The sequence below is a fragment of the Ornithorhynchus anatinus genome, chromosome 17, assembly GCF_004115215.2.
Source record: "Ornithorhynchus anatinus isolate Pmale09 chromosome 17, mOrnAna1.pri.v4, whole genome shotgun sequence".
In the NCBI taxonomy this organism is placed as follows: domain Eukaryota; kingdom Metazoa; phylum Chordata; class Mammalia; order Monotremata; family Ornithorhynchidae; genus Ornithorhynchus; species Ornithorhynchus anatinus.
In genome coordinates this window covers 1,141,820-1,165,966 of record NC_041744.1, presented here as the reverse complement: position 1 = coordinate 1,165,966, position 24,147 = coordinate 1,141,820, and the positions used below count along the sequence as shown (strand labels likewise).

At 64.3% G+C, this 24,147-nt stretch overlaps 1 protein-coding gene and 1 non-coding gene across 2 annotated transcripts; both read right to left on the bottom strand.

Annotated features, from left to right (window-relative positions):
* Positions 1–394: 394 nt before the first annotated feature.
* Positions 395–24,147, bottom strand: ANKFY1 (ankyrin repeat and FYVE domain containing 1). The gene is made up of 25 exons (XM_029082217.2): positions 24,112–24,147; positions 18,356–18,548; positions 17,312–17,430; positions 17,074–17,209; positions 16,288–16,411; positions 15,661–15,810; positions 14,873–15,038; positions 12,486–12,690; positions 12,113–12,181; positions 11,453–11,652; positions 10,300–10,397; positions 9,642–9,867; positions 8,778–8,876; positions 8,081–8,234; positions 7,335–7,503; positions 6,881–6,999; positions 6,254–6,410; positions 4,983–5,183; positions 4,436–4,612; positions 4,157–4,304; positions 3,868–3,958; positions 3,572–3,696; positions 3,250–3,396; positions 3,053–3,143; positions 395–2,677 (listed from the first exon to the last, which is right to left on the bottom strand). The coding sequence occupies exons 1-25, from the start codon at positions 24,119–24,121 to the stop codon at positions 2,545–2,547; spliced, it is 3,507 nt and encodes a 1,168-aa protein (XP_028938050.1). The 5' UTR covers positions 24,122–24,147; the 3' UTR covers positions 395–2,544.
* On the bottom strand, positions 11,069–11,194 carry MIR1363 (microRNA mir-1363). The gene has a single exon (NR_034758.1). It is a non-coding gene; the product is annotated as a microRNA mir-1363 (primary transcript).

Sequence of the window (24,147 nt, the reverse complement as noted above, 5' to 3'; positions counted from 1 at the left end):
CGACCCAAGGCCTTTCTCAGTGCTCAGGCCGGCGCCGAGTCCCAGGGGGCACCGGGCGCTGCCGGCACCGACCGGCCGGAGATCGTTTCTGCTCCCTGGCAGGGACGGGGACCCTTTTCCAGCCGTTACATCCTCGGGCGGGTTTGTGCGGCCCGGCCTTAAGCCCGGTGCCAGTTCTGGGGAGAGGCGGGGGATGCGGCTGCCAGAATCCAGGGGAGGGGGAGATGGCGGGACCCGCCTCCGCCCCAGGGCGGGGGCGGATGCTGAGGAAACCACGTCGAGGGGGAGGTGGGGTCCCTCGGCTCACGCCCCCCCCCCGAGACCCCCTCCCCAGGGTGGCCGACCCTGGAGGCGAAGGGGCTCAACTCGGGGACGGCGCGAAGAGCAGGGCGGGTTCTGAAAGAAAGTCGATTTTATTTTTGGCTTAAGAAATGCATATTAGTGTCACGTTAGGGCTGCCGTCATTGCTTAGAGGGGGGCTAGCGGAACTAGAGGCTCGCGGGAGGTCTCCGCGGGCAGACGTCGGGACGCGGGCCCGCCGGGGCGGCCTGGGCAGGCCGACCGCTCGCCCTCGCCGCGGGCGGGCGGAGGGGAACCGGTCCCCCCACAGGACGTGGAGCCTGGGGGAGCCTCCCCGTAGTGGGGGCCGGGAGCGGACACCCAGACCACAAGGTTTTACCGGATCACTGAGTCACGGGCCCGTACCCTGGCCCGGCCCGGGGAAGAGGGAAGCGCGTGGGAGAGGACACCCTAGTCAGAACCACTCCTTGCCAAACCAACCCCTGCTGAGGCGACGTGTCCAGCCTGGTCCAGCGAGGGCGGGGGCGAGAGGGGGATCAGATCACAGGTCCCGCCGCCGGGAAAATTCGGTGCCCAAGCCTCCGAGCCCGCTCACGAGGGAAGCGGCCGGTCCGGGTGCCCGAACGGCGACAGCAGGGGAGTTGGACGGCAGGAAGCACGCACCGACACGGCACGGTCTCGTGAACGAACCCTCCCGGCGGCTCCGGAGTGGACGGAACTTACGAATCCCAGCGGCGCGCCTGCCCGCCGGACGCGGACGCAGAGACGGACGTGGGCAAGGGCCGGCGGCGCCGGCCGGCAGCGCACCCGGGGGCTCGGCCTGCTCCGGGAGGGCACAAGGGCACGGTGGCGGGGTCACGGCCCTCGCGGCCAGCGTGCAGCGGTTGCCCGGGGGAGGCGGTCGAGGGGGGCAAACCTGGTCACTTGGGGGCTGCCGGAGAGACCGTGGCGGGCCGCGTCGGCTCCCGAGCCCGGGGCGGGTGGGCGGGGGAAGCGCTTCGCGTTGCGACGACGGGGTGTGGAAAGGCAGAGGACCGGTCACGGGGGTGGGAGGGGGAGGCCGCGGCCAGCCCCCAGGCCCCCGCCCCAGTCCGGTGCGCTGCCCGCTCCCGGAGCCTCGGCCGACGCGGGGGCCGCCCGCCCGGCCCCGCGGCGGATGGACCGAGGCCTCCGAGGCGGGGCCGACCGGAAACGGCACCCGCTGTGTCCGGTCGCGCCCGACTGTGTTAGTTGTGCATCTACTGCTGGGGTTGGGGGGGGAGGGGGTCAGCGGTGTGAGATGGGTGCGGGAACGCGTGTGTTTTCACGGGTGCAAAACTTGCCAGGTGGAACCATCCACGCGGGCACACGCGGAGGGGGAGGCGTGAGCGTGTACACGCGGGTGTGGGGGCGCCTGGGTGAGCGGGTTGTGCGTGGAGAGGTGCACGTGCGTGCAGGGGTGGTGGCACGGAGGGGGGAGGTGAGGGAGGATCGCGTGTGCGCGTGTGCCACGTCAGCAGGCGGGCCCCTCGATGCTGCAGCTCCGTGAGAAAGCGCAGCCGGATAAAGTGCCTTTTCCTCTGCCGGCGCAGAAACGGGCGGCGTGGCCCCTGGGGGTGCCCGGGCCGGACCGCGGCCGGACCGGACCCGGGCGGGAAGGAGCCGCGCGGGCGCCCCGGGCCCCTCTGGCACCCTGCGGTGGGGGGGTGGGCCCTACCCCACGGACCCTCTAGCCTCCTGCTGCGCTAGCGAGGCCCCGGCGGGCCCCACTCCCAACTCAATCTGAGCGGCCTCGCCCGAGGGAAGGGGCAGGGCCTACCCTACCCCCGCCCCCCGGCCCGGCCCGGCCTTTGGGATAAGAAGGGACGTCACCCCCGCGGCCCAGCCCCGTCCAGGGTCCCCGCGCGGGTGGACGGTGGGGGCGGGGAGGGGCGAAGCCCGTCCTCGGGCGCCCCGGCCCGGGACCCGTGTGCGCTGGGCAGCTGGGGCGGGAGGGTTGGGAGGTGTGGGGGGACGGGGAGAAGAGGGGAAGGGAGGGATGACATCCCGAGTTTCGTTCCGTTCCCGCGGGCAGAGGGACCGCCACAACCGCACCCGGCTCTTGGCTCCCGCCCATCCGGCCCCCGGGGCCTCCGGCCCCGGCGACGACCGCCGTCGGACGGGATCACGGATCGGGGGCGGGGGACACGGCTTCGGGGTCCCGCCCGGCGTGGGGCCGGCGAGCCGGCGAGCGGCTAGGACCGCCCCGCGTCCCCGCCGGGCCCCCTAGGAGACGCCCCCCAGAGTCAACACATCGAAGCAGATGTTGCACACGCGGACGGGCTTGTTCAGGTCGAACTTGATAATGGGGATCTCCTTGGTGGAGCACTTGTGGCAGAGGAGGCGGCCGCAGTGCCGGCTGCGGGAGGAAGGGGCGGGAAGGGCCGGGGGCGGTGAGCCGGGAAGGCCGGGGGGTGCTGGGGGAAGTACCGGCCCCGGGCTTGGGAGGAGGGAGGATTCGGGGGGGCCCGGACCCCGAGGCCCTCGTGTGCGGCTGCCAGCTGCCTTTGGCCTGCCGGGCTCCGGCAGGTGGGATGGGCGGGTCGGTCGGCCCCGTGGGGAGCCCACCCGGAGCCCACGGCCTCCTCCGGGAACCGGCCCTAAGGGGGCGGGGAGGCGCCGCCGGCCCGCCGGAGCCGTGCCCCCCGCCGACCCGGACGTAACGGTCCCACGCGCCCCCCCGGGGCCCCGCCCTGGGACGTCGGGGAGGTGGGGGCCGGGGGAGACGCCTTACCAGTGGTGTTTGCGCGTGGTGACGCCGAACCTGGCCGTGCACTCGTAGCAGTTGGAGCCGTCGCACCAGGGCGGTTCCTTGGACAGCATGTCTGCCGGACACCGTGGGAGACGCCCCCGCCGCCGCTCAGAAACCCGTTCCGGCCCCCGCCGCCGCCCCCCGGCCGCCCCGTGCCCAACCCTCCCGGGCAGACCCACCGAGCAGCCGGAACAGGAGCTGTTTGGTGGCCACCTGGAAGTTGAAGATGTTGACGCCCTGGCTGTTGTTGACCCCGAGGCGGGCCCCGGCCCGGACGACGGCCCGGCACAGGTGGGCGTTGCCCTTCATGTAGGCCAGGAGCAGCACTGAAAGGCAAAGCCCGCGACACCTCACCCCTCCGCTACCCGCCCCGCCGCCCCTCCGCGCCCCCCGACCGAGAACGCCCAAGCGCCGCGGGGCACCGCCCACCGTCCCCCCGTGGCCCCAGCCGCCGGCCCGGCCTCTGGAGCGGTGGCGGTCCGGATGCCGGGGGCCGCGCACCTGTGTTGCCTTCGGCGTCCGGCCGATCGAGGGGATACTCAGGCATGCACTCCAGGAAGAGCTCGAAGATGGCCGCGGCGTTCTCCTTGCCGTACTGGCCCAGGATGTGCATCGGAGACTGGCCGCTGGGAACGCCGGGCGGGGAGGTCAGCCGCCCGCCGCTCCCGCCGGCCCCGCCCGCTCCCCCTCGGGCCCCGTGGCCCGCGCGGACACGGCCCCCGGCCCCCCCCCCCGCAGCGAGCCCCGCCCGCGGCTCGGTGACGCCCCCCCCGGGGCCGCGCTCCCCGCCCGCTGACCGGAGGTTGAAGGCCTCGGCGTCCACGGTGCACTCGGTCAGCAGGGCCCGGATGTTATTCAGCCGCCCGTGCATGACGGACAGGTGAAGCGCTGCGGGGAGGGGACCACGGTCCGACTCCAACCCACGGAGGCCCCGGCCGCCTGCCCGCCCTCCCCCGGACCCGGGGCCGCCACCTCTAGGTCTCGCCCAGCCGCTCCCTCGTTACACCAGGCTGGAGCGAGCCCGGCCGGGGGCTCCCCGGGGGCCGCCGTGGGCACGCTCTCCCCCCGCCCTCCCCCGCCCGTTACCGTTGTTGCCGTTCTCATCGACGGCGGCAAAGTCCACCCCGTTCTCCAGGAGGACGGAGCAGATGGTGGGCAGGTCCTGCTGGGCGGCCAGGTGCAGGGCCGTCTGCCGGTGCTTGGTCAGCTCGTTCACCTTGGCCCCGGCGAGGAGCTGCGGGCCAGATCCAACGGGAGCGTCACGGGGTGAAGGAGGGCAGTAAGCCGCCTCCCCGGCCCGCGTCCGCTCCCCCGGCCCGCCCCCGGCACCCAGGGGTCCGAGGGGCGGCACCGCGCCCGCCCTACCAGGTTGCGGACGATGATCTCCGACCCGGCCTGGACGGCGAGGTGGAGGGGGGTCAGCTTGGAGGCATCCTGGACCCGGGAGTTCACGTTGGCCTGGACGCTGATCAGGAAAAGCACGCTCTCGATGTCCGAGTTCTGCACGGCCACGTGGAGGAAGTTCCGCCCCTTGTTGTCCACCTGTGACCAAAGCCAGGGTCGGCGTGGCCGCGGGAGCCGGCCGGCTCGGCCCAACCCTGTAGCCCGGTCGTGGCCCGGGCCCGTAGGCCTTTTAGGGACCGTCGGGCCAAGCCGGCCGGAGGAGCACGCCACGGGGCCTGGTTATCACGCGGCCAGAGGGGACGGGAAGGTTGCTGGGCAACAGCAGCGGTGGGGCGGGGGCTGTCCGGAGGCACAGGCCCGGTGGTCTCCGGCCGCCTCTGAGGTGCCGTGTCAACGGGAGGCGTCTCTCAGGCTCTCGGCACTGGCTGCCGGGCCCCGGAGTGGGTGAACCCACTCCCTCCCCGGCCCCCACCACGTCCACCTCCCGCCCCCCGACGCCCCCACGCACCTGCTCGGCCGCCCCCGGCTCCCGCTTGAGGATGGACTCGGCCGCCTTGTTGTTCTTGTACGTCATGGCGCAGGCGAAGGGCGTGAGTCCCTGGCGGTCCCGGGCGGTCAGGCGGATGTCTGGGTGGGAGACCAGCAGCTGGATGATGACCCCGTGCTGGGTGCTGATGGCCACGTGGATAGGGGCTCGGCCCTCGGCGTCCTGTCCGAGGAAGGGGCGGGTTGTGGGCTCGGCGCCCTGGCCCGGGGGGGTCGAGGGGGGACCACCCACCGCACCGGGCACCACCGCCAGATGAGCGGAAGCCCAGACCGGGCCTGACGGCCTAGGGGACCATCCGCCCGGGCTCCCTTTCGGAACCGGCATGGGCTTCGCCGCACACCAGCCTCGTTTCTGAGCGGCCCGGCCGTGGACGGAGAGGGGCTCGCGGGTCCCGGCTACCGGCCCACGGAGACCCCGGGCCCCGGGCCCAGCCAGGCCCTTGGGCTCAGGACCCCAGACTCTGAAGCGGGCAGGAACACACTGGCATTATAAGTCTTGTCCAACGTTCGACATTCACCTCCCCCCACACGGTACTTAGGTCCACATCCATAACATGCGTTTCTATTAACGTCTGTCACCGCCTCTCGACTGGAAGCTCCTTATGGGGCTTCCAACTGTCTTATATTGGACTCTCCCAAGTGACTAATACAATGCTCTGCACACAGTAACCTCTCAATAAATACCATTCATGGATTGATGATGAGGTCGAAAAGAGGTTTGCGTGAACACAAATGTGAATGCAGCGCACTGTCCAAGCACCAAGACAAGCCCATCTAGTCATTCAATTGAGATCGGTTAGTAACTAGGAAATAAAGGAGAGACGATAGGTCCGTAGAAATTGAAGGGAGGGGAGGGGATGGTCCGTGCTGGGTCACTGGGGGAGAATAAGGGATGGAGAGGAGAGACTCAGGGGCACGGGATGGTCCGTGTTGTGTTACTAGGGGAGATTCAGGGGTGGAAAGGGGAGGAGAGAGTTAGGGGAGGGGAGAGTCGGGGGTGCCAGATGGTCCTTGCTGGGTCACAGGGACGGAGAGGAGAGTCGGGGGGGTGGGATGGTCGGGGTGCGGCGGCACACACGTCGGGAGTGTTGTTCAGGGGCTGGTATGGCTAGGAAGAGGTAGGTTCTTCTTCCCCCACGCCACCCGGAGCCTAGAGGCTCCCAGCCGGAGGCGGGCTGACCGCCGCGGGGTCCCGGAGGTCCAGATTCCCCCAACCGTGACAGTCCCAGTTACCTGTGTGTTGACATTGGCACCGAACTCCAGGAGGCACTGGACCGTCTCTTCCAGCCCCCAGGAGGCCGCCAGGTGCAGCGGCGTCTGCCCGTCCCGCGCCTCTTCCTCTCCTTCCCCGTTGGCCCCCGGCTGCCTGGCGCTGTTCACGTCGCAACCGCTGCGGGGAGACGCAGGACAAGGGCACGGTTGGGGTCCCCCCCGAGCTTGGGTCCAGATGGGGAGGAAGGGGCCCGGCAGAGCCTGGTCCCCTCCTCCCAGGGGACAATCCGGCCCTTTCCCCCGCTGGGCCCCTGCGGTTCCCCGGGGCCGCCGCCGCCTCAGAGACCAGGCCACGGCCGGAGCTGCCCGGGGGGGAGCAGGGCGGGCGCCGGAGACCCCCAGCGGCTCCGGGGACGCAGCCTGGGCCCCCCACGGCCCCCAGCCTCGGACACCCCCCGAGTCCACGAGCTCTAGAGGCCGGGCTCCTTGCCCACGTCCTCCGCTTCCCGGGCCCCTGCTTCGGAGACCACCAGACCCTCCAGGATGGTCCCCCCCGCCCGGCTCTGCTCGAGCTGGGGAAGGATGCCCGCCCGCACCCCCTGCCCCCTGTTGCGGCTACAGGATGGCCAACGGTCCCGGGCCCCGGACCTGCGGATGAGGAAGCAGGCGGTCTGCTCTCGGTTCTCGTCGATGGCTCGGTGCAGGAGGGTCTGCAGGCAGCCGCCGGGTCCCGGGCCCCAGCTCGTGGCATCGCAGCCGTGGCGGACCTGGAAGGAGGAGGAGGAGGAGGAGGAGGAGGACATCACTGTAGACCGTTGATGCCGGCGGCCCCTCCTGGCACGGCCTCCCCCACTCTCAGCCAAGGGGCCGCCGGGCCAGGCGGGATGGGGAAGAGTGGGAGGAAGGAGGCTTTCACGATGGCTCCGATCAGTCTGCAGCTAGCGGGGCTCAGACACACCCAACGCAGAACAGCGAGCGCAGGGGACCGCCACCGTTCACGGGCAGCCCAGAGAAGCGGCGGCTCGAGCGGGGGAGGCCGGAGGCCGTGCACACGTGTGCACACGTGTGTGTCTGGGTATATCCGCTCGGCGGAACTCCTCACCAGAGTGGACGCGATGTCTTCCAGGTCATTCTCCAGCGCCAGCCACAGAGGGGGGTTGCCCCGTTCGTCGGGCACGGACATATCTGCCCCACGGGTGCAGATGGCATCCACCACAAGAGGGAGCTGGTTCTTGATGGCCAGCTGGAGGGCGGTCTCCCCGTCCTGGGTTCTGGAGGAAGACAGGCAGGGACGGGGCCCGTCGCACCCACTGTTCCTACGGGGGGGCGGAGGGGCGGTCCCGGGGGAAGGCGAGCTCCTTGCGAGCCCCACCCAGGTGTGACGAGAACGCTCCCCCCCAGTCAGGTTCGGGGGGGGCATCCCGTGTTGGGGACGCGTGGCCCCGCTGGAGAAGACACCGTAGACACTGGGGGTGGCTTTGTGGGGGGTTGAGAGGCGAGAGCCCCGTCCAGTCGGCAGCCCCCGTGGAGCAGGTTGCCACCCACCCGTAGAGGGTGTCCCCGGAACAACCCTGGCTCCTGCCCCGCAGGCTTCTGTGCTCTGGGGCCCAGAGCTTCGGCCTTCCGTCCCGCCTCGGGTCACGCTGGGGAAACGCTGACTTCCGCCAGCCCGGCGGCAGCCCCCGGACCCTCCATCGGAACCCCGGCTCACGGAAGGCCGGGCAGGCTGGCTCAAGCAACCCGCCGAGGCCCGGTCGCTGCCAAGACCCCGGAATCAGCGCCCCGGGGGCAGGTCTTCCACCAAGCGCCGGCGTCCACCCGGCCTCCCCGAGGGCCCGACCGGCTCACCGGACGTTAATGTCCGCCTGGTGCTCCAGCAGGAAAAGGGCGCTCTTGCTGTCCTGCCGCCGGATGGCCATGTGCAGCAGGGTCTGCCCGTCCGACATGGGGTCGTTGATGGCCGCCCCCGAGCCCAGGAGCTGGGCTGCGATCGTGTGCATGCCTGCAAGATGTACACGGGGGACAACGGGGATCAGGGCCAATGCCATCCCCCATACAACCCCCGGAGCAGCAGGCTTCGTGCGGAAACCGGGGGCCCCAGAAACGCCCGTCCCGCAGGCGTCCTCATCCTCGGGCGTCAGTGTGCCCGAGGGAGGGAGGGAGAGACTGAGAGAGACACCGTGGTTGGCAGTGACGGGGAAACAGGATCCAGTTCGAAACCGACTACCATCAATGCCCTGCCCTTCTCCACTCCCTCTCCACCTTGCTTCCTGGGCCACATCTCCCACCGGAAAACCGAGGTGAGCAACGGGAGAGTCTAGCACCTTTAACCACCAGCTACTCCAGCCTGATGATCAGGGCAGCGGGCGTTTTTCTTGGGGGCAGGGGAGGCTGCCGGATAAACCCAGTTGCACCCAAGACAAGGGAAGGAGTGGAGCGTTCTCCTCGGCATCATCGGCAGTTCAAACCAAGTTCCCGGGGTCCCGCCCCTGAGCCGCAGGCCCCTCCCCAACTTGCCGCCGTCCACGGGGCCGGCGCCCCTCACCTGTCCACAGAGCCAGCCCGAGCACCGTCTGGTCCCTCGAGTCCTTCAGGCTGAAGTCCGGAATGATGTGCAGGTTGCTGGTCGCGTGCAGGGCATTAGCTAAGGTTTCAGAAACACAGACAGACGCGAACACCCGATTAACTCTTAGCAGGTGCCACAGTGGTGCAGGCTAACTATTTTGGGAAACGAGGCACCCGATACTGACAGGAAAGTGGGGTGCCAGCGCGGGACGCTGGGGTGAGAGGCCCAGCACCGCCCCGGTGAGAGGGCTCGTTCATCTGCTAAAGTCCCCGGGGGAGCAGCCGGAACCGAAGGCCGTGAGAACCGGGGGCTGTAACCTCAGGCTTCCCCCGGCCTGGACACGGGCCCCTGCGTGGAGGAAGGGCCACCCACTCTTCAGAGGGGATCTCCCAAAGCAAGCAGGGAAGCAACAGGCGAGTGTCAAGAGAGAGAGGCACGCGAGGGATGGACCGGGCACAGGGGCAGAGAGGGGAGTCCAGGAGGTGGACCGTGGGGCGGCCTGGCCAGAGACCGTGATGCTGCTGCTCAGCAGCTTCTGTAATTCACTTCGCTGGACTGATTCAATTAGCTAATCCTGGCCGACGGAACCGGGGGTTCAAGGTGGCGGGGCAGAGAAGAAGCAGGAGACCCGGCCTGCCGTGTTCCCTCGGGCAGATCGCTCAACCTCTCCGGGCCTCCGTGTCCTGTGCAAAATGGGGACAAGATCCCCGGGCCTCCCTCTCTCTCTTCCTCCCCGCCGGGCCGTGAGCTCTCTGAAGGCGGGGACCCGGTGCTCAGTCCAGAGTCAGGGCTGAACCAGTTGGGCCGCCAGGGTTGATCCCGAGTGGTCCCGGCCCCGAGTACCTTTCTGTTCCAGGATGACGGAAACCACGTCGGGGTGGTTGTGGGCGATGGCCACGTGCAGGGGCGTCTGCAGAAAGACGCTGTCGGCGGGGCCGGCGGGACCGGCGGGGCCGACGGGCGGCGGAGCCTCTGTGGTCTGAACATTCGGGTTGGCGCCCTGCTGCAGGAGCTCGGCCGTCAGGCTGGACAGGCCGTGCCGGCAGGCCGTGTGCAGAGACGTCTCTCCCTGGGGGAGCGGGAGCGAGAGGAGACGCGAGGCCGTCGCTTTTTTCTGACTCCATCTCCCAGGGTAGGCCGTGGGCGGGGCCTGGGCCTGTATTCTCCCAAATGAGGAGCTCAGCCAACACCATCAATTGACCCATTGGGAGCCTCCCCCATCCGGCTCCGGACCTGGAGTGCTTCCCCCAACCGGGGGGGTTCGGGCAGGTTCCGGGGCGGGGATCGGGGGGAGGGGAGGAAAATCAGGCAAGGTCAGGGCAGACCGGGGAGCGGGTCGCCCCGTCCCTGCCCCGAGACGGGCACGGAGGTGGGAGGGCGCTCTGACAACCCGGCTTCCGCTCCCTGCCGGACTGAGGCCGCCCGCACCACCGCTCCGGTCAGGCCCACTCCCACCCCCGCCCCCTCGGGGCACTGGCGTTCCGGGCCCGTTGCCACTTACCCGCTTGTTCCGGTGGTTGACCTGTGCCCCGTTAGCGGCCAGGAAGAGTGCGGCGGCTTCATTCTGGGCCCCGGCGGCCCGCTGCAACAAGCAGTTCCCTGGAGGGGGATTCGGACCTGAGTTCTGGGCCCTCTTCCCTGACAAGATCCTGCCCCCCGCACCCCACTCCCACCCGTCCAGATGGGCCCGAGACGTTCAGGAGGCCGCCGCCATAGGGGCCGAGGGTGACCGGGCCACCAGGGGTCGTATGGGGATAGGTGACGCCACCCTGGCCCCCGAAGCGCTCCTCATCTATTAGACGCAGACCAGCTGATGGCGAGGAGGCAAGAAAGAGCAGAGAGACGGTAAAACACATCTAGGAGGGGCTCGGGAGATCGAGCTCGGACGTGCATCTGTCCTGAAGGGCCCGGGAGGAGGGTCTCGAGGGCACGGGGGCTGAGCGGGTAGTCGGCAGGAGACGAAACTGGGGAAGATCTCCTGGAAGAGGTGGGATCTCAAGAGGCGTGGAAGATGGGGAGAGTGATGCTCCAGTGGATGTGCGGGGGAAGAGGGAGGGAGTTCCAGGCTCTCCGGGTGGGCGAGTTGAGGACGCAAGCCCGGCGAGTAGGCTAGCTTGGGACCAACTGAGAGTCCGAGCTGGGGTGGAGTGGGACAATGCAGACTAGGTAGGGAAGAGGGAGATGGCTGGTGGGAGGCCTTCAAGTCGAGGATCAAGCATCTCAACTTGAGACACGTAGGAGTGGGTAACCGCCCAGGGCCCTGGGGAGGGGAGACTCATCCAGAACGAGGACCCGGACAGCAGGACGGACAGCCCCAGGGGCTCGACCGGGTCGGATCTCGCTGCGGCTCGAGTTCCGGGGCCCTCGGTCCCTCTGCCCATACCCGGCTCTGTCTCCGCACCCTCCCCATTAGAGGACCGGCTCCCGGAAGGCAGACGCGGTCCCTTAGCCGTGCTGCTCCTTCTCCACGGCCCACGGCAGTGCCGGGCACGCAGCCGTGGACGTCGGGCCTCCTCGGCGAGAAAACCGTCTGGGAGCCTGCCGGAGCGGGCCCGAGGGGCCGCGGCACCAGGCCGGGGGCCGGAGGAACCCCGGGTCAGGGCTTCGCCGGCTGGTCGTAATGCAACCCCCCCAAGGCTTGCATCCGCCCTCACCAGTCCCGGCGTCGGGGGCGTCCGTGTTGCTCCCGCGCTGGATGAGCCGGGCGGCGAAGCTGTTCTCGTCAAAGGACGTGCCGTTCACCACGGGGGCGTCCTCGAAGGGATTGACGGACAGGTCGGAAGACACCTTGATGTACTGGACGGCCAGCCACAAGGCCGTGCTGCCCTCGTGGTCCTTCAGCTCCAGGTCCAGCCTGGAAGGGCACGGGGCCCCGTCAGGGACATGGCAAGGACACGGCCGGCCCCCCGACCCTCCCGGCCGGCCCCGGGGCCCTCTGCTCCTCCCCCGGCTCTCCCCGTTCCACCCCCATTGAGCGATTTCTACATCAGAGAGGAACCCTTCTCTGACGCCGGGGCCGGTCCCGGCCAGACACTCCCCAGGTCCGGGGCTGCCGACGGTCCCTAGGCCGGGGGAGGCGGGGTGACCGAGCCAGGGATTCTCCAACCCGACGGCCAGGCCACCTCGCTTTTCCACAGCTGCCCGATACCTCTGGGCCCGAGGGCCAACCGGGCTGTGAGTGGTCTACACCTTTCTCCCCTAGTCTCTCTCGGCTGCTCGTCCCGGGGGCCCCCCCAACCCCTGCTGACCCGCGGGCACTGGGTCAGTCCCCCTCTGCCCCCCTCCGGGTACAAACCCCCACCGTGGCAACGTACTGTTTGCACTGAAGCAGCTGGTGGAACACGTGTTCGTTCTGAGCCAGAATCGACAAGTGCAGTGGGGTCCTGGGCGGACGGACGGACGGACGGACAGAAGAGAAGTCAGACAGGTCCGGCCAATTCCCCCACATCTATAGAGGCGGCCCCTCCCGTCATGCTGTCCCAGGGGCTTTACACCCGCTGGGCACCCCCACCGGGAAGGAGTCTCTGGTGGACAGTCACCCCCCTTCCTTTCGCCCCCATGAGGGGACGCCGCTCACGCCAGCCGGCACATTTGGGCAAAGGGGAACCAGAACGGAGGGGTGTGAGGGTCTCCCAAGTTTTGCGGGGGTGGGGGACCAGCGTTCCCCGGGAGCCCCACCCCACCCACCTGCCCCTGCAGTCCTGCATGTTGGGGTTTGCGCCGGTGGCTAGGAGGGATTCGGCGATCTGCGCCATCTCCGCCATGACGTCCGCCGGGTGCTTCTTGGAGCTGTACGCGGCCACCAGGTGCAGGGGGGTCTCCTGGTCAGCCTTGGTGGCAGCGTTGACCAGGGCCCCGTGCCGGATCAGGAAGTCGGCGGCAAACCTGTCTCCTGGGGCGGGAAACAGCACAGAGACAATGAATCTCCCCGCCTCAAAGCCTTATCGAAGGCCCATCTCCTCCGAGGGGCCTTCCCTGACTAAGCCCTCCTTTCCTCTTCTCCCACTCCCTTCTACGTCGCCCTGATTCGCTCCCTTTATTCATCTCCCCTCCCTGCCCCACACCGCTTATGTCCATATCTGTCATTGATTTATATTAACGTCAGTCTCCCCTTCTAGACCGTATGTTCAACGTGGGTAGGGAACGTGCCCGTACATGGTTATACTGTACTCTCCCAGGCGCTCAGTCCAGTGCTCGGCACACAGTGAGTACTCACTAAATACTGACTGGCTGACAGAGGACGCCGCTTGAGTTCATTCTACTCAAGGGGGGCGGGCAGAGAGCACACCTCACATCTCTCTGGCCAGGATCAGGCTGAGGAAGGCCACCCGGGCACGATTTCAGAGACCCCCTACCCACCTCACCCACTTGACGTCAGCTGGTGAGCCTCCGTCGAGGGGAATGGGAGCCCAGCTCTGGGGTCTTCTGTTCCTCCTCCTCCTCCTCCTCCCCCGGGGCCGGCCCTCAGTCCATCCCATCTGAACTTTGACCCCGACTCATCCCAAAGCCTCTTGCTCGCCCCTCCGCTCCCAACCTGTTCCCATGACTTCTGTGGAAACACTTTTATTCATGAGAACGCCTCGATTTTCCCGTCACACTCCTACGCGTGCAGACAACCAGCTGAAGCCAACCCTGCCAGCCCCCAGGCCAGTTTCCTTGCCCAGCTCTGAGGCAGGAATGATGAAGGGAGCCAAATGCCCACAAGCGGCCTTTTCCACTACCTGGGCGAGGGGGCCACTGGCTACTTGCAAGCTTGCCTTAAGCAGGCTCTCGTATGGGCGGACAAGCAGGCACTATTCCTTGCAGAAATCTGGAAGGGGACTTTGACCCCTTGAGTCCACAGATGGATTCGGGAGCAAGGTCTGTTGGGAGAAGGCAAGGCAGGACCCCGCCTGCTGCTCCTTCCTGATGAGACAGAACTGTCGCAAGAGGAAAGGGGTTGCCTAGTGGCCCAGTGAAAAGAGCCCAGGCCTGGGGGACAGAAGAGCCGAGTTCTAATCCCGGCTCCGCCAACGGCCTACTGAATGACCGCAGGCAAGTCACTTCACTGGGCCCCAGCTTCCTCATCTGTAAAATGGAGATTCAGAACCTGTTCTCCCTCCCGCTTAGACTGTGAACTCCCTGAGGGAGAGGGACGGTGTCTGATCTGAGTGGCTTGTCAATCAGTCGCGTTTATTGAGCGCTTTGTATGTGCAGAGCACTGTATTAAGTGCTTGGGAGAGTACACTACAAGGGAATCAGCAGAAACGTTCCCTGCCCACAATAAGCTTTCCTCGCCCTTAACCCCAGTACCCAGTACAGTGCTCTGCACATAGTAGGAGCTTAAGAGTAATACTATTACTAATAGTATTTGTTAATCTTAAGCTCAAGACTGTTCCTTTCCCAGCCACTAAGCAGAAGTTGTCCCTTCCTAGGCAGGGGGCCGACTGGTAGGACGCCAAGCTGGCTCCATAGCAGAGTGGTGACAGGAAAGTCTTTTTTTTTTAAATAGCATTTGTTAAGCCCTATGTTTCAAACGCCGTTCCGAGTGCTGGGGTAGGTACAGAGGTAATTAGGTAGAACACAGTCCCTGTGCCGCAGGGGACTCCCAGTCGAAGTAGGATGGAGAATGGGTATTAAATCCCCATTATACCCTTGAGGGCACTGAGGCCCAGATAAGTTAAGTGACTTGCCCAAGGTCACACTGCAAGCAATTAACAGAGCCAGGATTAGAACCCAGGTCCTTCTGCCTCCCAGGCCTGTGCGCTTTCCACTAAGCCATTCTGCTTCCCTGTCCAGTCCTTCTTAACTTTTGCATTCGCTGAAGGAACGGGGCTCTATCTTGTTTTTCCCACCTGGCTAAAAGATTGGAGAGATCTCAGGCTGAACATTACATGAGGCCACCTGACCCCAGACGTCAAGTCAAGCCACCAGAGAGTCGCCGAGCCGAGGACGTTCAAATCCTCCCCTGCCTCGCCCCTCCCCGGCCGGGATGGGAGAGGTCGATGACACCCTCAGGGTGGTCCGGGAGGGAGGGAGGTGGTCAGGGGGTCTGTCGCCTGGGGTCAGTGGCCTCTCCCGGGCCGCCTCCTTACCTCTCTGGATGGCTCTGTGTAACAGACTCCAGCCCCCCTTGTCCATCATGTCCACGTCTGCCCGGTGGTTGACCAAGGTGGTTGCGATGCTGTCCAGTCTCCGCGCCAGGGCCAGGTCCAGCGCCAAGTCTCCATTGGGATCCAGCTCATTCAGCTTCCCGGGCAACTGGATGGATGAGCGTGGTGAGTCGGGGAGGGAAGGCCCCGGGGCCTTCAGCCCCCTCCTCCACCTCTGACACCCCCATTCCCACTAGGACTTCATTCATTTACTATATTTTTTAAGCATTTACTGTGTGCAGAGCAGAGTACTGAGAACAATACAGCAATATAGAGTGACAACCTCAGCCCACAATGAGCTCACAGTCTAGAGGGGGGAGACAGACAGACTTCCCTCCCCGGGCGCAGACCGAGTTTCAGTAAACAGAAGCAGCCTCAAATTCTGGATGTGCTTCTAAGCACACCCAACGTACAATCACACGGCCCAGGTATCAAGATAGAGTGGGAGTGGCGAAGGGCAGGGAAGCGGCGCAGATGGTAGACCGTCGGTTCTGGACTGGAGCCTATTTATTTCCCCCTAACTGCCAACTACAGTGTCTCTCTCAATCTCTCCCTTCCTCTCTCAGTCTCTCCCTCCCTGCCTCCTTCCCTCCATTCACAGTTTCCCATTTCGTTTTCTCCTTGTCTCCCCCCTTGTAAATTCGGGTTGAGCCCAAAACGGGTTCTGTCTTCCACGCCCCCGGCTTCCCCCGGCCGTTCCTCCGGGGAGCCGGCCACCTTCCCGCCGGTACCTGGGAATCCATCTCGATGAGGTAGAGGAAGACCACGTCCTCCCTCTCCACCCTGATGGCTTTGTGCAGAGGGAAGTCGGTCTTCCACTTGATCATCTTGTAGAGCAGCTGGGCGCTCATGCTGCTGAAGTCCTCCTTGCGCAGGTCATCCTGGGGGACGGGAGCAGGGTGGAAAATCCGAATGACCGACGGAAACGCCAGCCGGGCCGGGGTCAGAGAGGGCCCCCTCTAGACTCCCCCGTATAGTCTTCCCCTCTAAACCGTAACCTCGTTGGGGGCAGGGAATGTGTCTGTTTACTCTTCTACCGTGCTCTCCCTAGCGCTTAGTACAGTGCTCTGCACAAGGTAAGAACTCGATAAATACGATTTTCTGACTGGGCCTCGATCGGCGGGCTCAAGCCCTTCCCCGGGGGGCAGAAGGAGGAGCCTCCGGGATGCCCTCACTCGCTCCCGCATTCTTGTCTGCCCAGGAACGGGTCCTGGAAAAGCCACAGACCCCGGAGCACGATCCTCCCAACTCTAGGAGAGAGATCGAGATGCGGAGGGACGGGGGCGGGGCCGAGCGTTCACAACACGGCGGCAGGGAGGAGAGGGGGGTGGGAGAGGCCGGGCCCAGCCAGGGCTCACCCAGTGACTGGCAATGATCTCGCCGCAGTAGTTGACCAGCGTGCTGGCATTCAGCTCCTCGGCCGTCTGATAGAAACGGATGCAGTTTCTCACGTTCACCAGGGACATGACCCCCTTCTCGCACCTGCCGGAAAGAGGACCGTCAGTCCCGACCGGACCCAGAACGACGTCCCCATCCCCCGGCCGGGTCGGCCCCGGGGTCCGCCTCGTCCTCCGCCACCCCCACCGGCCACCTCGGAGCTCGCTCCTGCCGGGGTGCCACGGGGCCGAATGCAGAAATTCCGACCTTCCAGAAACGGAAGATGTCAGTCGTAACGGTCCGGCCAGGGCGGCCGCTACTGCGCCCCGGCCCCCTTGGGCCCACGATTGCCCAACGACCCCTGTCACGGACCCTCCCGCACCACGTAGGTGCCCACCCTTCTCCCTCTACCGCAAAAGAGGCGCTCGAGAGGAGCCCCGGTAACCGATCGCAGAACAAGCGCACCAGCTCCGGCACGTCCCGCCGAGGCCCGGTCATCCCAACCGACCCCAGACCCGGGGAGGGAGGTAGAAGCAACCGTGGCCTGCTCAGCCCCGAGCACGGTCTCTCAATTAACGCCGGCAAATGAGAGAAGAGGAGGGCGGATCCTGTCAGGTTTCAGAGATTCGGGTCGGGAGCAGGAAGCCCAGGAAGCCCAGAGGAAGCCCCCCGTGGACCAGCACGGCCTCTGGGCGGCCCCAACCTCACCCGCCCGAGACTCACCGAGGCTCCGGGGCCAGACGGGCCCGGGAGGCCCGGAGACTTGCCTTTCACGGAGCAGCTGCAGCTGGAAGCGATTGGCCAGCCTCATGAGCTCCGTCAGGTAGACGTCATCTTCCCGCAGGTCCAGCTCGTCCGTGTAGACCCAGCGCAGCAGAGCGACGCTCACCTCAGGGCTGGCATCTGTGGGGGAGGAGGCGGCACCGCCATCAGTCTCCGGCCGGGCCCCCGGGGCAGGGAGGACCGTGGTCCCCCCCAGGGCCGCCCACCCCGCCGGACACTCACCAGACAGGTCCAGCTCCTCTGTGGCAGCCAGGCTGGCCAGGCTCCAGTTCTCGCTGCGCGCCGCCAGGACGAACTTGTGAGCGGGGACGTGCCGGTCCCCGACCTTGATCTTCAGGTCGCTGGGCAGACGGACGGGCGGACAGACAGACGGGGCGGGCCCATCAGAGTCCAAGGTCAACCGCCCCATCCCGAGTGGGATCAGGAGGGCAGCTCCCTCCTCCCAACCCTCTGGGCAGCGGGAAGGAGGTCACGCAGACAACCTTCAGGGGTCTTTGCCCCCACTCCTCCAGACCCCCAGATTTCCTCGGGGTGAGGAGGGAGGGGTTTTGGACTCTCCTGGGGCTGGGTGGGAATCCTGGACCCTCGCCTGACCGGTTCTCGGGACCGGCAGCAGCAGCGTCGCTTTGGCCGCTGCCCTGCTGTGAACAGGGCGGTGAGTGTCCGGGTGGGAAGCCAGCACTGATCCCAGGCCCTGGCTCCGGGCAGCCAGGCTCTAGAGACTCCTCTGGGACCCCCTTAGAGCGGCCCATGCCTCGGTGGTCAGTGGGAGCGCCGGCCACGGGCCTCCCCGGGAGCCAGGCTACGCCCTGGACCGAGGAGGAACACCTGCTCGGCCAGAGGGTGCGGATTTAAACTCCGACTTCATTTCCGGCCTGGGCCACAGAGCTAAGGTGGGCAGTCTGCGGGGCGGGGACCGGACACCCGCGGGCGGGCCGCCCAGACGGTCAGGGATGCCCTCTTGGCTCACGTCCCCGCTTCCAAGGTGTTCTTGCCGGGGCTATTTCAGAAGACAGGCCGACGGCAAGGGGCCTCTGCGGGTGGGAGCGTGCAAGCGGATTGCCGTTCCGCCGATCTGACGAAGGGAACGGCCGGGGATGGAGACGGGACGTGGCCCAGGACCGACTCGGAGCCCCACCGTAGAGAACCCGGAGGCGGACCCGATCCCGGCAGCTGACCCCGGGGGACGGAAGGTGAGGGGGGGCCCGGGGCGGGGGGACCACCCGGCAGGCCCCGTCGAGCCCTACGGGCCAGAGGCCTCCTTACCTGTACTGCTCCTGCTGATAGAGCTCGGCCACGATGGCGAGCAGGCGGCCGATGAAGGAGTCACCGCTGCTCCCGGCGTCGGCCTGGGCGGCCAGCAGCGAGCACCTCTTCTCCGTCTCCGCCAGCTTGCTCTGCAGCCGGACGTACTCCTGCCGCAGCAGGGCCAGGTGCTTCTGCAGCTTGGCCACCTCCTCTGCAATGAGGACAGACAGCCGGTGGCGCCACGCCACGGGTGGGCACAGACAAAGCGGCCGGGGCAAGAATAGCAACACGGGGGCCGGGGGGGGGGGGAGGGGAGGAAAAGCAAACTTCTGGCCCCCAGAAAGGCATCTCTGTGCCCACCCCGTGGACGTCAGCCGCTGCGACGACACCTACCGAGCGGCCCCTGCGTCCGGGGGATTAGAACCCACGACCACCTGATTCCCAGGCTTGTGCTTGATCCGCTACACTATGCCGTTTCCCCTACATCTAAATAAATCGTGGCTACCTATGAACTTATGCGCTGTGGGACTGGGGTGAATAAAGGCCGTAGATCCGAGCGCGAGATGGCTGAAAGCCATTAATCCAGCCGCGTTCCTTCGGAACCAGAACCCGACCGCTTCGAGTCGGGCCGAACCCACCCTGGCTCCACTGACCGAGCTTCTTTGCCGGAACCAAACACTTCTACGCCGTCGGCTCGTTGTGGTCAGGGAATGTGTCCGTCCTCTTGTTCTACCGTACTCTCCCAAGCGCTTCGTACAGTGCACCGCACACTGCGAGTGCTCAATAAATACGACCCACTGACTTGACTCAGAGATGCCACCGGCTCCCAAAGCCAGCCAGTCTGAAATTCGGCTAAGGCACTAATGCCACATAATGATAAAAATAATTATGGTATTTATTAAGCGTTATGTGCCAGGCACTGTACTAAGCGCTGGGGTGGAAACGAGCAAATCGGGTTGGACACAGTCCCTTGTGGGGCTCACAGTCTTAATCCCCATTTTAAAGAGGTAACTGAGGTCCAGAGAAGTGAAGTAACTTGCCCAAGGCCACACAGCAGACAAGTGGCGGAGGTAGGATTGGAACCCGTGACCTTCTGACTCTCAGGCCCGTGTTCCATCCCCTATGCCCCACGAGATCATGCACGATGACGGGAGAAGAATTAAGGTGGGAGAGCGAGCCAAACACCTCTCTGTCCCTCCCAACCCCCTCCGCCGGGAGTGGGCACTTGGCTTCTGGCAGCAGGAGCAGGCCACATCCACCCCCCACGCCTCAACTCCCACGATAGCACGCGATCACGCGGCCTTTACCTTACAGATACGGACACAAGCGCCGTGGGGCTGAGGGAGGGAGTGGGGAGTAAAAAGGGGTCAAAATCCAAGCGCATCCCTCCCCACAATCCTTAAAGACTCCTTGAGTCCATCCTTGGGCGGAATCAGAATTTCGGATTCCACCCCTCGTGCTCGGCACGGTGCTCGGCACAATAACCGCGGTATTTGTTGAGCACTTACTATGTGCCCAGCATTGTACTGAGTGCCGGGGTGAATTTAAAAGCAGGTCCCACGTGGGGTTCACGGTTTAAGTAGGAAGGAGAGCGGGTATCAAATCCCCACTCTGCAGTGGAGGGAAGTGAGGCCCAGGGAAGTGAAACCATTTGTCCGAGGTCAAAGCAGGTACGCGGCAGCGCCGGGAATAGAAGCCGGGTCCTCCGACTCCCAAGCCCGGGCTCCGTCCTCCGGGCCCGGGGCAAGAAATATCATCGCTAGTAGGGGCGCCACAGAATATGGATGATCCTGGAGAACTAAGGACCGCACTCTACCGACAGGTTCTCTTTCCAAGGGGCTGCTACCTGAGGGGAGGGGCCGGATCTTTGCCCGCAACGCACCCTGCGACAATTTCAGAAAGGCCAAATAATAATATTTGTTAAACACTTGCTAGGTACCAGGCACCGGGATAGATACAAGATGATCGGGTTGGATACAGTTTCTGCCCCACCTGGGGCTCCCAGTCTCAATCCCCATTTTATAGATGAGGGAACTGAGGCACAAGGTCACACAGCGGACAAGTGCCGGAGCCGGGATTAGAACTCGGGTCCGGGCTCTGCCCAGAAGGCCGGGCCGCTTCTCTAGGCCAAAGGGAAGGTGAAATCACTGAGTCAGAGCACCCCAGAACCCCAAGCTGCCACAGTCCGATGGAGTCGGGCTAGGGAGGCGCAGACAGTCCGAGACACCAAGTGACCGGAGCCTAACTCCCCGGAGGAAAGTCCCTGCTTTGGGACAGCCATGGCCCTAAGCTGGGTTTTCTTCACGTGACACCTTTTAAACGTTGGATATTCACCTCACCCTCAGCCCCGCAGCACTTCTAAACGAATCCATAATTTATTTTAATGTCTGTCTCCTCCTCTAGACTGCAAGCAGGAACCATGCCTAGCAGCTCTGTTGTCTTGGACTCTCCCAAGCACTTATTAATAACAATAACAATTGTGGTTTCGTTAAGCGCTTACTACGTGCCAGGCACTCGACTAAGCACCGGGGTGGCTACAAGCAAACTGGGTTGGGCCCAGTCTCCGTTCCACGTGGGGCTCAGTCTTAATCCCCAATTGACAGATGAGTAACTGAGGCACAGAAGTGACTTGTCCAAGCATAGAAGTGGCAGAGCCAGGATTAGAACCCAGGTCCCCCTGACTCCCAGGCCCAAGCTCTAGCCATTAGGCCACGCTGCTTCTCACCCCCCGGCTTAGTACGGTGCTCGGCATACAGTAACCACTCGATAAACACCACCGACTGACGGATTCTTTTTGCCTTTACTGTTTATTATCTGGGGAAATCGGGGCTCACGGGCAACAATATCCGCAACGGTCTCCTGCCCCCCAGAAAATCCTCTTCCGAGCCCCCCCCGAGGCTGTGGGCTTTGGCGAGGCTTCTCCCTTTAGAGATTTCTGGCTGGAAGGATGCTCAGCGCGTGTTTCAAATTTGGGAGTGCAAAAAACAGTGGGTGGTGCCTACCAACTCTCCTGGAGACTGTGAGCTCGTCTGGGGCACGGAATGTGTCCGTTTACTGCTATATTGTGCTCTCCCAAGAGCCTAGTAGAGTGCTCTGCACATAGTAAGCACTCAATAAATGCAGCGTGGCTCAGTGGAAAGAGCGCGGGTTTAGGAGTCCCGGGTCACGGGTTCTAATCCCCGCTCCGCCACCCGTCAGCTGGGTGACTTCGGGCAAGTCACAACTTCTCGGTGCCTCAGTTACCTCATCTGTAAAATGGGGATCGGGAGCCTCACGCGGGACAACCTGATGACCCTGGATCTCCCCCAGCGCTTAGAACAGTGCTCGGCACATAGTAAGCGCCTCACAAATACCAACATTATTATTATAAATACGATCGAGTGAATGAATACTATACTGGACTCTGACCCCAGGGAGCCCTGCATAAGGACCACGGATGGATTGGAGGGGCTGATGCTCCCGTCCCCACCTGGCCATTCCCGCAGGAATCAGTGGTATTTATTGAGCGCTTACTGTGTGTGCAGCACTGTCCTAAGCGCTTGGGAGAGTTCGACAGATTTGGTAGACACATTCCCTGCCCACAACGAGCTTGAGAAGCAGCATGGCGTAGTGGAGAGAGCCCGGGCCTGGGAGTCAGGAGGTCACGGGTTCTAATCCCGGGTCTGCCACTTGTCAGCTGACTTTGAGCAAGTCACTTCACTGGGCCTCAGTTCCCTCATCTGGAGAATGGGGATTGAGACTGCGAGCCCCACGTGGGACAGGGATTGTGCCCAACCCAATTTGCTTGGATCCAGCCCTGCGCTTAGTACAGTGCCTGCCACAAAGTAAGCGCTTAACGCAGCCTATGATTATTATTATTTGAGTGTAAAGGGCCAAGCCAACCAGCCTGGGGTCGAGGAGAGCCCCCACCCTACCCGATCTCGCCACCGGGCTCCCGGGGCGAGGGAACCGCCCGGCTCAGCGGTTTCGTTCCCGGAGGCAGGAAATTTCACTTCCCTGCTCCTCGGCCAGTCCTTCCCGGTTCCCCAGACAGCCTCTTTTCCCGGTTCCCCAGTCAGTTCTTTCTCAGAAGCAGCATGGTTCCGTGGAAAGAGCCCGGGCTTGTGAGTCAGAGGACACGGGTTCTAATCCCGGCTCCACCGCTTGCCAGCTGTGTGACTTTGGGCCAGTCGTTTCACTTCTCTGGGCCTCAGTTCCCTCACCTGTCAAATGGGGATGAAGACTGGGAGCCCCACGTGGGGCAACCTGATCACCTTGTATCCCCCAGCGCTTAGAACAGTGCTTTGCACATAGTAAGCGCTTAACAAATACCACATTATTAAAATGGGAATTAAAACTGTGAGCCCCACATGGGATAACCTGATCACCTTGTATCCCCCCAGCGCTTAGAACAGTGCTGTGCACATAGTAAGCGCTTAACAAATGCCACCATTATTATTATTACAATGGGGATTAAAACTGTTAGCCCCACATGGGACAATCTGATCACTTTGCATCCCCCCAGCATTTAAACAGTGCTTTGCACACAGTAAGCAATTAACAAATACCACCATTATTATTAAAATAGGAATTAAAACTATGAGCCCCACGTGGGACAACCTGATCATCTTGTATCCCCCCCCCAGCGCTTAGAACAGTGCTCTGCACATAGTAAGCGCTTAACAAATACCAACATTATTATTATTTCCCAGTTCCCCGCCCAGTTCTTTCCTCAGCTCCGCCCCTTGTCAGCTGTGTGACTGCGGGCCAGTCACTTCACTTCTCTGGGCCTCAGAGACTTCATCTGTCAAATGGGGATGAATAATAATGTTGGTATTTGTTAAGCGCTTACTATGTGCAGAGCACTGTTCTAAGCGCTGGGGTAGCTACAGGGTCATCAGGTGGTTCCCACGTGAGGCTCACAGTTAATCCCCATTTTACAGATGAGGTCAATGAGGCCCAAAGACGAGAAATGACTTGCCCACAGTCACACAGCTGACAAGTGGCAGAGCCGGGAGTCGAACTCATGACCTCTGACTCCGAAGGCCAGGCTCTTTTCCACTAAGCCACGCTGCTTCCCAGACTGTGAGCCTCACATGGGACAACCTGACGACCCTGTCTCTCCCCCAGCGCTTAGAACAGTGTTCTGCACGCAGTAAGCCCTTAAATGCCAACATGATTATATCATTCTCCGGGCCTCAGTTCCCTCATCTGTCAAATGGGGGTGAAGCCTGTGAGCCTCACGTGGGACGACCTGATGACCCTGTCTCTCCCCCAGCGCTTAGAACAGTGCTCTGCACCTAGCAAGCCCCTAAATGCCAACATGATTATTACCCTTCTCTGGGCCTCAGTTCCCTCATCTGTCAAATGGGGGTGAAGCCTGTGAGCCTCACGTGGGACCACCTGATGACCCTGTCTCTCCCCCGGCGCTTAGACCAGTGCTCTGCACGTAGTAAGCGCTTAACAAACGCCACCGATATGCCTATTTCCCGGTTCCCCGAGCAGTCCTTCCCCGGGTCCCGGTGGGGGTGCGGGGTGGCCCCCCCCATCTCCTCCCCTTCCCCTCCTCCCCCGCAGGGGGGCGCGCGCGGGCACGGCAGCCGCCCCGGGGGTTGCCATGGGAACGGGTCCAGGGGCCAGCCGCCCCCCGGCGGAGGAAGAGGAGGACGAAGAGGAGGAAGAAGAGGAGAAGGAGGAGAAGGAGGAGGAGGAGGAGGAGAAGAAGGAGGAGGAGGAAGAGAAGGAGGGGGTCGGGCGGGGAGGGGTCGGGCCGTCCCGGGCCCCCGGCTCTCTACCTTCCGCCATGTTGGCTCCGGGCCCCCGCCTGCAAA